Genomic DNA, 14,503 nt, shown 5'->3' with positions numbered 1-14,503 from the left:
CCATCTACTTATATGGAGGACACTGCAGTAGCATCCACTTCCATAGAGAATAATGCAGTTATGTTTACACCTTTGCAAGGCCACACAGCAGTTTCTGTATCTAAAACTTTTCTTGAAACTCATGGGAAATGTAGCCAGACTGCTGCAGAAACCTTGTCATATTACTGAGAAAATAGTCTACTTATCTCTATAGGGAGTCAGACCATTTCCAAGAGCATGTCCAAGAAATAACACTTAAGTTGGTAGAAAAGATGTTTCAGTAGAATTATGACTTACACACCCATCACAAAAGTCACTGAAGAGGAGTATGCTGAAAGGCTAAGTAAAAGAAATCAGAAAAGTGTTGCAAAAACAGTGAAACAACCTCTCCTAACATAAGAAGATGATGAGGATTTCCAAGAATTTCCAGACTTCAGTGAAGGACTATGTTCTTTTGAAATTTGATGTGAGAAAAAGAGATGGATGCTTTTATGTATTAAAATTTATAAACGGCAGTGAAAGCAAAGTGAGTTTTTGAGAAGAGTAGCACCCAAATCAAACTATTTTCATTTTCCTAACATTGATGAAGCTCGTGTAGCTATTTTAAGAGTTGCTAGAAAATTACCCAACCCAGTTTTAACTTGGGGAATGCATCATAGTGCCTCTAAGATAATGTTTCCTGTCACATTTTCAGCAATGGATGTACATTAGAACTATACACAGGTATGTTTTATACTCAACTGTTTTGCGTGACATAATTAATACGTTTACCATCGGGGAGGCCTCCCATAGTCAGGGAGCTTTGACCCATATTTCAGCCGTTAGACAAAACTGATCTAAAGTTATTTTTACAAGATGGAGAACACTTTTTATAAACCAGGTAGGTACTGTAAATATTCAGGGGGTTACAACATGCATTTTAAAAAGTGGGCCAAACCACCTTAGGTTCCCCTACTTAAACACACCACAATAATCGTGATATGATCCATTGTACCATATCTATTTTATTTATTTCTAGTTAAGTATAACTTTTCAAATATGTAGTCATTATATTGTGATTAGGTATATGCTCAATATTTTAATTTGCTCTTTGTTATTACAGATTTTGATGATGGGTGTTAACTCAAATACATTATTTACAAGGTAATTAAGTAAACTGCAATTCGGACTGAACATCTATAATGATCGCTGATCTCTACAAAGAATTTTTATCTGACACTGTGAAAGACTGTGTGCATTCCAAAGTGTGGAAAAATTCCGTGCCATGAGACACTGTTTAGTAAAACACCACACTGCCACATTTCCCACCTCTACTATCAGATTTAACAGCAGAGTTCAAGGAATGTATAATGTCAATATTGTTTTAAAATTTCTTTAAAATCACTCTGGGCTCCTTCTTGACATAATGAATACAAGAAAAATCATAAAAAAATAAATCAACTCAACAATGCAAATTTTGCAATGATATTGTCAGTTTTCAAAAATAAAATGTACTTAAAAAGTAATACACACTGTCAAAAATAGATCACCAATTTTCTTCAAAAACAGGCAGCACTATGTCTACTGCAATCAAGCAAAAATTATTTTTTAAATGCTAAACATTTTAAAGCAGCCTACATCCAGTAATTAAGTCTGCAAAACAACACAACAGCTGGAGTAACAGAGATAGTCTACAGAATACACAGAAACGGATCATACTTTCTACCTTGTATTAACAGCCAGTTTCTCAAAATGGCTCCTTCACACAAATGCCAGCACTGTTCTTTAATCAAAGCCGTAAGCAATTCCTTCATCATATTGAACAATGGAGATACATGAATGAATCTACATAAAATAAATCAGATAATATGGTTCACTCTTTAACTGTAAATCATATTTTGATTGGATTTTGTCAGATATTGTACAGAAAATCATCCTCAGCACTTTAAATACTTCATACAAGAGAATGTATGAAGAATGGCAACATCAGTTAATCATAACATATGTAAATCATTGGTGCATCTCTATCAAGTTAAAATTATCTCACAACAGCCATGATGTGATACGACACCAGAAAAATTTGAGTGCATTATATGCAATCAAACAACAAATTAAAAGACAAAATAAAACAACATGTGTATGGCTTCAGAAATAAAGACAGGGGAAGGGTGGAATTATCAAGTGAAGGCCTATACCATTTTCCTTTGAAGGTGAAAAGAGGGGTAGACTCGTTGTTCTCATAATAAGACTGGTAAAACTCTATTTCATACCATATATTTTCCTATTGTCATACCAATATGGCATCTCAGATAATGTTTATATCTTTCTACAAGCTATATTTCTTTACATCAACTAAACCTATCATTTTGACCAACTTCTTCAAAATTTGTTTATAGGTCTCCCATGGTGTTAAATCTTTATTGGCCCCCTTATTGTACTTTCCAATGTATTTGGTATTGCTTATTCTTGGTGTATGTGTATTTCTCTCTACTCCCATTTTCTAAGATTGCTACATGCCTTGCATGAACCTCCATCCATACACAGTACTATCACACTATAGTACACATAACAACAAGTAAACCTTTATCTCAACTTTTCCTTCTTCAGAAACCTCTGAGAAGAGACATCAATGTTCACATTTTCACAACTTATGATTCACACTGTTTATTCAATCCCCCAACTTCAATAGGTTAGCACAAATTCCCAGCATTAAAATGATTGTCCAAGAACTACATGAAAAGAAGCCCCCCCCCCCCCCCCCACTCTCTCTCTCTCTCTCTCTCTCTCTCTCTCTCTCTCTCTCTCTCTCTCTCACACACACACACACACACACACACACACACACATGGAAACCACACGCCAGGGTACATGTTCTTCACATCTTCAGCACTGTATGAAGGAGCATGTCTGTTAAAAAACTGGCCTTAATGAGAGTAACGTTATTAAGTATAAAATACATGGTGTCTTGTCAGTGACATTCATCCAATGTTAAGTCACCTTTTCCACATTTTGTGAAATCAGCAATTAAGTATAAAAAGCAAAGCACACCGGAAGTAACAGCCTTCCATTATAAGTCACACTCTCCACTTTTTGTGGAGTGATTAGGCTATTAAAATACACATTACAAATTCATAAAACATTTTGTACATTATCAAAATAATCAATTTTTCACACATACATGACTTGTTCCTTATAAATTTCATGAACACAATAACCAAATCTTTTATCACAGAGTAAAAAGAAACCATCATATAAAGTTGGTCCTTAGAAGGCAAACAATGCTCATAAGGTATTAACACGAATCTCTTTGGGATACAATATGACTTCAGATTTAAAACTATAACAAAAAATAACAGGAATCACATCAGCATAAATAATCCCAATTTCTGGTAAGACTTAAAGAAATTTTATAAGCTTTGTCCATAAAGATAGAAAAGTTGAATTTTGGACATGTATCTCTGTAACAAATCTAGTCTGCTTTAGATTCTTATTAAATAAATAGTCAAGAATGAAGGACGATATCTTAAAAGAAAACAAGTTGCTTCAGAAGCAGGTTAACAACTTCGTAATTTCTACAGCTTGTCCATAAGTTACTCTGACTATTTCACACTCAGGACCACCACAACCCTATTTTTGCCATGGCATGGCTCAAAGTCAGCGAGACTCCAGGCTGTGCACAACACCCCGACCGCTAGCTTGCCGTTGTCTGGCAAGGAATGATTGCCCCTGTCCAGAACTGAGGGCTGCAATTCTGTGGTCTACAGCTGCACTTTGGAGAGTCAAACTCTGCAACAATGTTACAAATGAAATCAAGCACAAAGAAGAAACTACAAAATATATTTGTCATTAACTGATGCAAATGTATGGTTTAGTTGTAAAGAACATATTTCAAAAGCTGACAAACACAGTGTTTAAAAAACAGTATGAGTACTTTTACTTTCATTACTTGACGTGGCTTGACGCTCGCATACCTGCAGATATACGGATATGAAATGGTACATGAATGACTTCACAGGTGATCACACTACTTACTGCAACAGACCCTCCCTTCCCTTCCATTCACAAATGGTGCACTGGGAGAATGATTGTACAGCTCTGTAGCTTAACAAGCTAGCATACCATGGGAAGCAATGTCGCTGATTCTATTGTAATGTGTGTATTGGCCCGGATAAAACTACAGTGAATATAGTAAACAGAGAGAAACAGACAGACTGGTCATAAGACAAAGTATTACTATCAACAATTTAAAACAGATGCCAATAAAGACATTTACCTCATCAGTATACACTCATAGTGGATTTAGAGAACATTGTAGCACTAAGTACTGCACATTGCATACAGTATTTCTCAAATGTTGTATTATACAAACAAAATACTTGTGAAACAAATCTTGTGGATACTGGCAATAACTACTTTCTCAGTCCTGTGCATTACAAATACTTAGCCAACCAAGTTTCATTAAGTACTGCAAAGCAACAGAACATCACATATGTAATGATGCATTTGACGATTTTTCGTTTGACCTCAGCTTTTGTTCCATGCTACTTTGATAAAATTTCGTCCCACTCATTTGCAGATTGGATATTAAAAATTTTTTTTTACATATACAGTAACCTGTGCAATTTTCTCAATATCTTTATATGGAAACAATCTTTCATTTTATGGCTAATTCCCATCTCTTTACTTTGTTTACATTATAAATTCAGCTCTAAAACCAAAGCTTTGTCACTGTAAAGTCTGTCATACAACAGAAACATCAATGGCATGATTTTTGTTCCTCTCTTCACCATGATGTACCTCTATGTACCTCCATCCACAAGCTTTTCACTGTGATAACAGCAGAAGCAATTACATTACACATTAAACCTTCAAATAGTGGACATCAACTTGCAAACTTTTGTTAGTTTTCGTGAGCCACATTTACACTTCCAGCTAGCTTGTTGACAATGTATCACCAAAATGATTATCAAGTTATAGTTACTCCACGGAAGTCAGTAATGCAGACAGCATGGAGAATACAGGGTGTTATAAAAAGGTACAGCCAAACTTTCAGGAAACATTCCTCACACACAAATAAAGAAAAGATGTTATGTGGATATGTGTCCGGAAACGCTTAATTTCCATGTTAGAGCTCATTTTAGTTTCGTCAGTATGTACAGTACTTCCTCGATTCACCGCCAGTTGGCCCAATTGAAGGAAGGTAGTGTTGACTTCGGTGCTTGTGTTGACATGCGACTCATTGCTCTATAGTACTAGCATCAAGCACATCACTACGTAGCATCAACAGGCTAGTGTTCATCACGAACGTGGTTTTGCAGTCAGTGAAATGTTTACAAATGCGGAGTTGGCAGATGCCCATTTCATGTAGGGATTAGCACGGGGCAATAGCCGTGGCGCGGTATGTTTGTATCGAGACAGATTTCCAGAACAAAGGTGTCCCGACAGGAAGACGTTCGAAGCAATTGATCGGCATCTTAGGGAGCACGGAACATTCCAGCCTATGACTCGCGACTGGGGAAGACCTAGAACGACGAGGACACCTGTAATGGACGAGGCAATTCTTCGTGCAGTTGACGATAACCCTAATGTCAGCGTCAGAGAAGTTGCTGCTGTACAAGGTAACATTGACCACATCACTGTATGGAGAGTGATGAGGGAGAACCAGTTGTTTCCGTACCATGTACAGCGTGTGCAGGCACTATCAGCAGCTGATTGGCCTCCACGGGTACACTTCTGCGAATGGTTCATCCAACAATATGTCAATCCTCATTTCAGGGCAAATGTTCTCTTTACAGATGAGGCTTCATTCCAACGTGATCAAATTGTAAATTTTCACAATCAACATGTGTGGGCTGACGAGAATCCGCACGCAATTGTGCAATCACGTCATCAACACAGATTTTCTGTGAACGTTTGGGCAGGCATTGTTGGTGATGCATTGATTGGGCCCCATGTTCTTCCACCTACGCTCAATGGAGCATGTTATCATGATTTCATACGGGATACTCTACCTGTGCTGCTAGAACATGTGCCTTTACAAGTACGACACAACATGTGGTTCATGCACAATGGAGCTCCTGCACATTTCAGTCGAAGTGTTCGTACGCTTTTCAACAACAGATTCGGTGACCGATGGATTGGTAGAGGCGGACTAATTCCATGGCCTCCACGCTCTCCTGACCTCAACCCTCTTGACTTTCATTTATGGGGGCATTTGAAAGCTCTTGTCTACGCAACCCTGGTACCAAATGTAGAGACTCTTCGTGCTCGTATTGTGGACGGCTGTGATACAATACGCCATTCTCCAGGGCTGCATCAGTGCATCAGGGATTCCATGCGACGGAGGGTGGATGCATGTATCCTCTCTAACGGAGGACATTTTGAACATTTCCTGTAACAAAGTGTTTGAAGTCACGCTGGTACATTCTGTTGCTGTGTGTTTCCATTCCATGATTAATGTGATTTGAAGAGAAATAATAAAATGAGCTCTAACATGGAAAGTAAGCATTTCCAGACATGTCCACATAACATGTTTTCTTTCTTTGTGTGTGAGGAATGTTTCCTGAAAGTTTGGCTGTACTTTTTTGTAACACCTTGTATATATGTTACCTTCCAGGCCAGTTCTTTCACATAGGAAAACTGACTGATTTATCTGGACTAACCATAATGAGATGATCATTTGGTGATCATGTAAAGCAAGAAAACTGGTGGTGTAAATATCCATCACTGATCATGCGGCTCATAAAACTCTTTAGGGTACCATGGATAGCATTGTTGGGAGGCTCATTACTTGCCTTCATTGATTCAGGGAAGCCTTGGAAAAACCTAACCATAGGTGAGCAGATGGGGATTTCAACCATGCTGATCATGAATGTGAGTTCATCGCACAAGTTCAAAACTTCAAGTATCTAGGAGAAATAACTGAAAACACTAGCAATAAAAAAGTAGCTAACAAAAAACCCACAGAAAAAATGTGTAAAGCCTACACAATTATCTGAAATATGGACAACAAGAAATCACTGTCCAATAAAGCCAAACTTTGTCACTAATACACAGTTATTCCTACACAAGCACACTACACAACAGAGAGATCATCATTAACTACTACATCAAGAAAACAGGATGACAAATACAAAGAAAAATATTTGGACCAAAGTTCCAGATGTTATCTGGATGTGCAGAACCTTAGAAGAACTATATTCCATGACTGAGTGGTTCATCTCACTTGCATAGAAATGATGTATGAAATTCTACACACTATTTCTGTGGCATTTAATAAGCTTTATGTATACTCTAGGTGGTGCCAAATATGATTGGAAATCAACTACACTAAGCCAAGCATGTGGTTAGAAAAGCTGAAATTTCTGAGTTGAAGATCAATCAGGACTGTCAGTTTTATTACTGTAATAACCACTAGCTATGTCACACACCACGGCAAGCTTAATAATACTGGAATGTAGCACAATCACGCATATGAGGTTCTGCACATGTGAGCTGTTATTTTGTTAGCTGTTTGTGTAACCAACATGGAGCATAATGATCAACTCATTGAAACTTCCAGTAGCTTCTGTGCTCATGTCAACTATCAGGTAAAGTGAAAAAATAATCTAAAATGTAATAATTATGATGTATTTATCATGAGGACTTATGGAACACATTTTTTCAAGTAGGTACTTTATGTAAGTTATTACATATTCATTGACTCTTACTCAATAAAGGAGAGAACTATTAGACAGAAAACTGTGTGTCTTTATCAGTGTTATCTGTGTTTTCAAAAAATAAGTCATTACATATTCATTGACTCTTACTCAATAAAGGAGAGAACTATTAGACAGAAAACTGTGTGTCTTTATCAGTGTTATCTGTGTTTTCAAAAATTTCAAAAGGTAATCTACCAATTACTTTCAGCACAAATTACTGAAAAATGCAGTTAGGTTTTAGAAATAGCTCTTCTGTTAACTAAGCAAAATATTTTTTCTAGCACAAAATATTGGATTGTAAAAAAAAAAAAAACAGCCAGCAACATAACAAAATCTCTTGACTGAGTGAACAACAGCATACTACTAACTCAAACCTGGCTAAGATCTGTGCTCTCAGCATGCACTTGCATTCTGGGAGTCCAGCCCAGCCAAGTCTGCTTAGCATTACAGCTTCACCCACCATTGTGCTACTCCAAAGAATTGTGCAAGTGAGACAGCTACGTGCCAAAGACTGCACAAGCAGGAAACATTTGAAAATATGTTTGCAACACAATTGCTGCATTTATGTGAGACAACTTCTGGACGATGAAAATTAAATTTCCAAAATTGTTTTTCCCTGCCATGTTTACATGTTTAGGCATGAAGTAGTTTCGCTAGACATGGCTGAATGTTAGTTTTCTGATAATCAGTTGTTTGACACAAATGGCCTCTGGAAATCAGCTGTTCTGGTTTCTAATTTAGTCAGCACAACGCCTGTGTCTCTTCAATTAAATATCAGCATTAGTCAACTTTGTCACCAGTCTAGTATTTCTACTTCTAGTTCACTGGACAAAAAGCCAATCTGTCCAGATTATCTAAAAAGTTTTAAAAACAAGACATAACCTGACAACCAAAGCAAGTTTCAAAAACGGTTGAGAGTTTACATGGGAGAAAAAATTAACTGTGGAAGAGGAAATCTGGCAGCTAGAACTACATTTCCGAATCAATGCTAGAGTATTTACTTGACCAACCCTTAACTCAGTTTTATCCCTAAGGGCTACCTTCTTTTCATCCAGCATTCTCTCTCATTCACCAGAAGACAAGTGCGTCATATCGTCCTTGTGGCTGGTGCAGTAATGTCTTTCCAAAGCATGTTTTTTTGCATGCTCATAACAGGGCAATGGCATATTAAGCAAATTTGCATAGCCTTCAAATAATACAAAACTGTAAAGTAATTCCAATTCCGAACTGAATGATATGGTACTCAACTTTTTCTTTTTTTTTTGGAATAGTGTGTAGACGCCACAGTATTTCTGTGGGAGAATGTAAACTGAATTGAACACAATTGGGTATGACAAGTTGATGACTCTTTTGCTCTAGCAGCATTTGGCTGCAACCTCCTTTTCCTCCTCAGCCCATGGCCCCATTCAATGCTGTGCTATGAGAGCTAGAAAGGAGTGCAGCCAGATGACTTGTGTCCACAGGCACGGTTTGGCCAGGCCTGTGCTAAATAAATGAAAACGCCATTGAAGTACGTTAAAACATTCAACTAGTTTATGTCTTATCTGAGAAACAAGATGCAGAAAGTTGGTTTACAAAGGAAATATGCTAGCAAATGACTGAGGTAATTGTAACATGTGGTGATTCTGCTTGCCTTCAACACTATTACACAACTCAAAACTATCTTATTAGCTAATGATACAGTCATACATATAACTACAAATTCAGGTCAGGAATTGAAAAGCAGCAATTCATACTGCGGAGAGGAGTAACTATTGGTTGTCATCTAATAGGCTGACACTTATCGGCAGTAAGAAACAGTTTATTACACACAATTCTCTTCATCTACATATAGACCTACATGACTGCTCTGCATTTCACACTTAAATAGCTTCGCAGAGGGCTCAAAGAACCACTTTCAGAATATTTTTCAACTGTTCCACTCTTGAACAGCACATGGGAAAAATGAAAACCTCAATCTTTCTGGGCAAGCTCCAATTTCTCTTATTTTATTATGATGGTCATTTCTGTCACTGGAAGTGGGAGTGCATTCAGAGAAGAAAGCTACTGACTGAAATTTCATTAAAAGATCTTGCCACAGCGAAAAATGGCTTTGTTTCAATGTTTGATACACCAAGCTGTGTAACATATCTGAGGCACTCTCTTCCCTATTTTGTGATAATATAAAATGAGCTGCCTTTCTCTGAACTTTTTCGATGTCCCCCATGGTTCTATTTAATAAGGGTCCCATAATGAGCAACAGTGCTTTAGAAGAGGATGGACAAACACAGTGTAGGCAATCTCTTTATTAGATTTGTTGCATCTTCTAAGTGTTCTGCCAATTAACACAGTCTTTGGTTCACCTTCCCCATAATATTTTCTATGTTGTTGCTAAAATTTAAGTTATTTGTAATTTAATCCTTTTGTGTTTAGTGGAATCAAAAACCTTTAAATTTGTATTATTTTTCATGTAGCAGTCATTTAACAGAACTTTATTAAGACTCATGTGGATGACTTCACACTTTTTATTGTTTGGGTACAATTGCCACTCTTTGCACCATGCAGATATCTTGTCTACATAATTTTATAATTCATAATGTCAACTTTACTAGATGGTACATGGCAGCATTGTGCACAAACAATGTAAGAGGGTTGCTGAGATTGTTTCCTAAACTATTCACAGTGACAATTTTCTTGCAATTGTAGCATAGTTAGTGAAACAGAGAAGACTTAATTTCTTGGACTGAGAGTCAGTGAAAGCTCTTGTCTAAGGAACATATTTATGACCTCCTGCATAGATTGAAGATGGCTATTTTTTCCAATTTGACTGTTGTCCACAGTCACCATCTGTGACATACAGGGTCAGCAAAATAAAACTAGCCCGGAAAATATTTACAATGAGACTAATGGGGGAGTTAATGGACATCACAGAAAATGATGGAAATGGACACCACTGACACTGAGGCAGCACAGTGATTGATTTATAAAACCGTGAGAGACACATAGCAGCTCTACTGGAGGGATAGCAACAATAGTGTTTTAAGTGTGCTGCTGTAGCTTTACCAATGTGTGAGGATTAATAAGTGCATCTAACCCTTCAATTTGCCTGAGGATTATTTGAGTACACCTGACCCTTCAATTTGCTTAACAGGTAAAAATCACAGGGAGTTCAGGTGATCAAGGTGGCCAGGAGATTGCACTGCCTCTGCTGATTGTCCGCTCTTCACCGAACACATCATGCATTCATGACAAGGTCGTACTGTTGCTCCGTCTTGCTGAAATATCCATACAGTCTTTCATCTTCTATGACCTCTTTCATACATGTATTACACAGTTTCTGAACATAATAGTTAGAGTTAACAGTTTGGTGTCACGGGGATTTTATGATGCATAATGGTGCCTTTTCAGTGAGTTCACATACCCTGACAGGCTGTATAGGTGTAATCTGATGAAATACAAAACTGAGAATCCAAAAGTCCTGATTCCACTTCACTCAGAAACCACCAGCATAACTCAACGTGCAAAAGTTTGTCTGGACACTATAACTAACGCGCAACAGCAGATTTGTAAGGATACTGATGCAAATCCTTTATGATGTTTTGACATGACGAGTTCTTAATTCCCACTTGCACAGATAAATGACACTGAGATTTCATTGGACTTTGTTTCTTGGACTTTGTTTCGTGCTTTCCTTCACTCAAGCAATGTTTTTTGTTGTTCAAACTTGTTGTGAATAATCACAGTTTTTATTCACTACAAAGCCGGTCTTATGCAGTTTTGCCATTAACTTTTGCATTGCAGACTTTGCTGGAGGTTTTACCAAAATTCTTCCAATCTTAAACTCATGCACAAAAAGTTCCCGGCACATTTTTGACGAATTGTGCTTCACATAACAATCTACCATGGGACAGAGAGCATTCAGAAGATAAGCATGCGCAGATGTATGACAGCAGCCGACTGGTGCATCAAAATCGTGGCTTCCATCATTTTCTGTGATGGACAGTTCTATTTGCTGACAACAGTCACTTCCATGCCAGACTCATAAATATTTTATGTATAACACATGTTATTTACTTTGGATGTTTTAATTAATTTGTGATACATAGGAAAAATTATCTCAGCTCCCAGGCAGAAAAAATATATTTTTATCCCAAAATTGAGCTCTCTGGACCACAAATAATGTTAATTCTTGATGCCACTGTAGACCTTTAATTAACATGCTGAGTATTCTAACACTAGCACCACAGTTCATCAACTCACTTGTAAGATTCATGTTTGACAACACAAACTTGTTTAAAATGATATATCATTCTTTCAATGAACACAAAACAGAGGACTCATCTTCATATGGTGTGTACATCCTTAATTACTGTTCGAAAAATGTGAAACACTTCTCACCATACACTGTCTGTAAGTTTCCATGTGTATCAAAGTCTGGTAGTAGCAAATTTCAGGTTTATAAACCCAAGTTGGAGATATTCCTCCTGACAAACTCAATCTATTTCTTGCAGGAATTCTTTAGGTTTTCTAGTTATGTTACAGGGATGTAATTCAATGAAGTGAATGGACTAGCAGACAATATTGTTCATATATCAGGACTTATTAGGGTCAGCTTGTTTGGTTTGTTGTAATTTTAAGACATTTAAATACATTTTGAAGAGTGAAAACTGTAGGTTCCATTGGCCTTGAAAGAGAAAAAGACTAAGGTTGTTAGGGGGACTTCGGTCATTCCTCTTTTAACACAGTACCCTTGCCCTCTTAGAACTTATGCAAGTGCTCTTTAACTTTAAGACAAAGGATTTTTGTCTGGTTCAGCTATCTTAACTTGGGCTTTGCCAAATACTTTCAGGAAAATTCCGATTCGTTCTTACTAACAGGCCATAACATGGTTATTATTAGTAGTAGTATTATTGTTTTCATTCTACATTTACTTATGTTTTTTTATTTCTTTATGTTATTCTGTTTTGGGTTTTCTTATTTTTATGTTGTATTATTCTGCTTTATTTCCTTGGCACAGGTGTTCTAGGGAATAAAAATTTAAGAAATATTTTAAAAATTACTATTGTTGATTGAGTGAAGATGATCTAAAGTGATGTTTCTTTTTGCAGGACCATTATCACACATGTGTGTACACACTGACACACACACACACACACACACACACACACACACACACACACACAAGTGTATTTGTCCCCCCCCCCCCCCCCGCCCCCCTCCTCTCCACACACACTGAATATGGATGCACTAGGTGCAAAAGATATCATGCAAAAACACATGAAATGATAAACTCTTCAGTGCTATAGAACTTACATACACATAAACCTTCTCAGTTTTAAGTAATATACTTGATAAGTTTTAACTAACATCCTATACAATCAAGTTCCCCACATCTTAAGTAATAATAATGAAAGTGTGTGGATGTTTTGAAGAGTATCTGAGTGATGGCTTCAGTCTTTTGTTTCTTGTGATACAGTAATATAAACTCTCACTCTCAGATGTAACACTTCGTCCACCTTAAAATGACAAAAAAAATTTCATACAAAAGTGATCTTGTCACTTAATGAACATCAATAAGCAGGCATTAATCACAGAGGAAGAAGTAAGGTTTTCAGTTATAAAAATCTACCCACTGATGTCAAGGATCTAATACATAATTAAATTAATTACAAATGCATACTGATATCATATTTGTTTGACAATGTAAAATGTGTGTGTTCATTGAATGAATATCAGTTTGCATTTGTAATTAATTTAATTATGTATTAGATCCTTGACATCAATGGGTAGGTTTTCATAACTGAATACCTTACTTTTTTCTCTGTGATTAATTCCTGCATACTGATGTTCATTAAGGGACAGGATCGTAAGTTTGTAAATCAATCAATAAAAACCAACTAACATAGCAGTAGTTTAATTAGTAAATTAAGTAAATTAAAATTGCAAACTAATTAACACTTCCACATCATACTAACAAAGTGCAATTATGAGCCATGGAACATGTAAATGACTAATGATAATGTAAAAGTAGAGTACATAAAAGTGCACTAGTGATCAATACTCACAAGTTTATAAAATGCTGATGTCATAAGTCTCTCCTCCAATTCATGGCAAACTTTATTTTGTTCTTTCTCTTCCTAAAATTTAAGAGAATTAGCATTAACAATTTCAAATAAATAGTCAAAAACATGCTTTTGCTTACAAATGCTGTGGCATACATACTGATATTAATACACATAACTTAATACTTAGAGAAAATTGTAATTTTGAGTTCTGGTATATAAATGCTAAGAAGTTAAACAGCTAACAAACTTGAATGAAATACAATTGGCTGGCAGCTGGCCACTACCACGGAACTCACTGAAACATCAGTCACAAAGTTATTTTACTCAATGTACTATAGAAGAGTTAAGCAGGTTTTTAGACTTTACTGTAACACTTTTAAGATCACCTAAAACTTCGTGGTTGTGTCAATAATCTGCAAGTACAAATTGTGGTGGTGGTGGTGGTTAGTGTTTAACGTCCCGTCGACAATGAGGTCATTAGAGACGGAGCGCAAGCTCGGGTTAGGGAAGGATTGGGAAGAAAATCGGCCGTGCCCTTTCAAAGGAACCATCCCGGCATTTGCCTGAAACGATTTAGGGAAATCACAGAAAACCTAAATCAGGATGGTCGGAGACGGGATTGAACCGTCGTCCTCCCGAATGCGAGTCCAGTGTGCTAACCACTGCGCCACCTCGCTCGGTACAAATTGTGAAGACATACATAACTTCATCTCCCTCTTCTTTTGAGTGAAATGACAGTAAGATGTATATCATGGTTCAGTGGGCACCACACTCTACAGATACGATGAGTATTGTAAAATA

At 36.9% G+C, this 14,503-nt stretch overlaps 1 protein-coding gene across 1 annotated transcript in view; it reads right to left on the bottom strand.

Annotated features, from left to right (window-relative positions):
• Positions 1–3,426: 3,426 nt before the first annotated feature.
• LOC124555702 (protein Hook homolog 3-like) overlaps positions 3,427–14,503 on the bottom strand; it is a 185,081-nt gene continuing 174,004 nt past the window's right edge. Inside the window, exons 14-15 of the mRNA XM_047129705.1 lie at positions 13,703–13,774; positions 3,427–3,744 (exon numbers count right to left, since the gene is read on the bottom strand). Coding sequence (XP_046985661.1) covers positions 3,613–3,744; positions 13,703–13,774 — 204 coding nt within the window. The 3' untranslated portion in view covers positions 3,427–3,612. The remainder of the gene's footprint in view (positions 3,745–13,702; positions 13,775–14,503) is intronic.

Source organism: Schistocerca americana, chromosome X (genome assembly GCF_021461395.2).
Source record: "Schistocerca americana isolate TAMUIC-IGC-003095 chromosome X, iqSchAmer2.1, whole genome shotgun sequence".
NCBI lineage: Eukaryota > Metazoa > Arthropoda > Insecta > Orthoptera > Acrididae > Schistocerca > Schistocerca americana.
The sequence above is the reverse complement of the archived record's forward strand: the minus strand, read 5'-3'. Positions and strand labels throughout refer to the sequence as shown.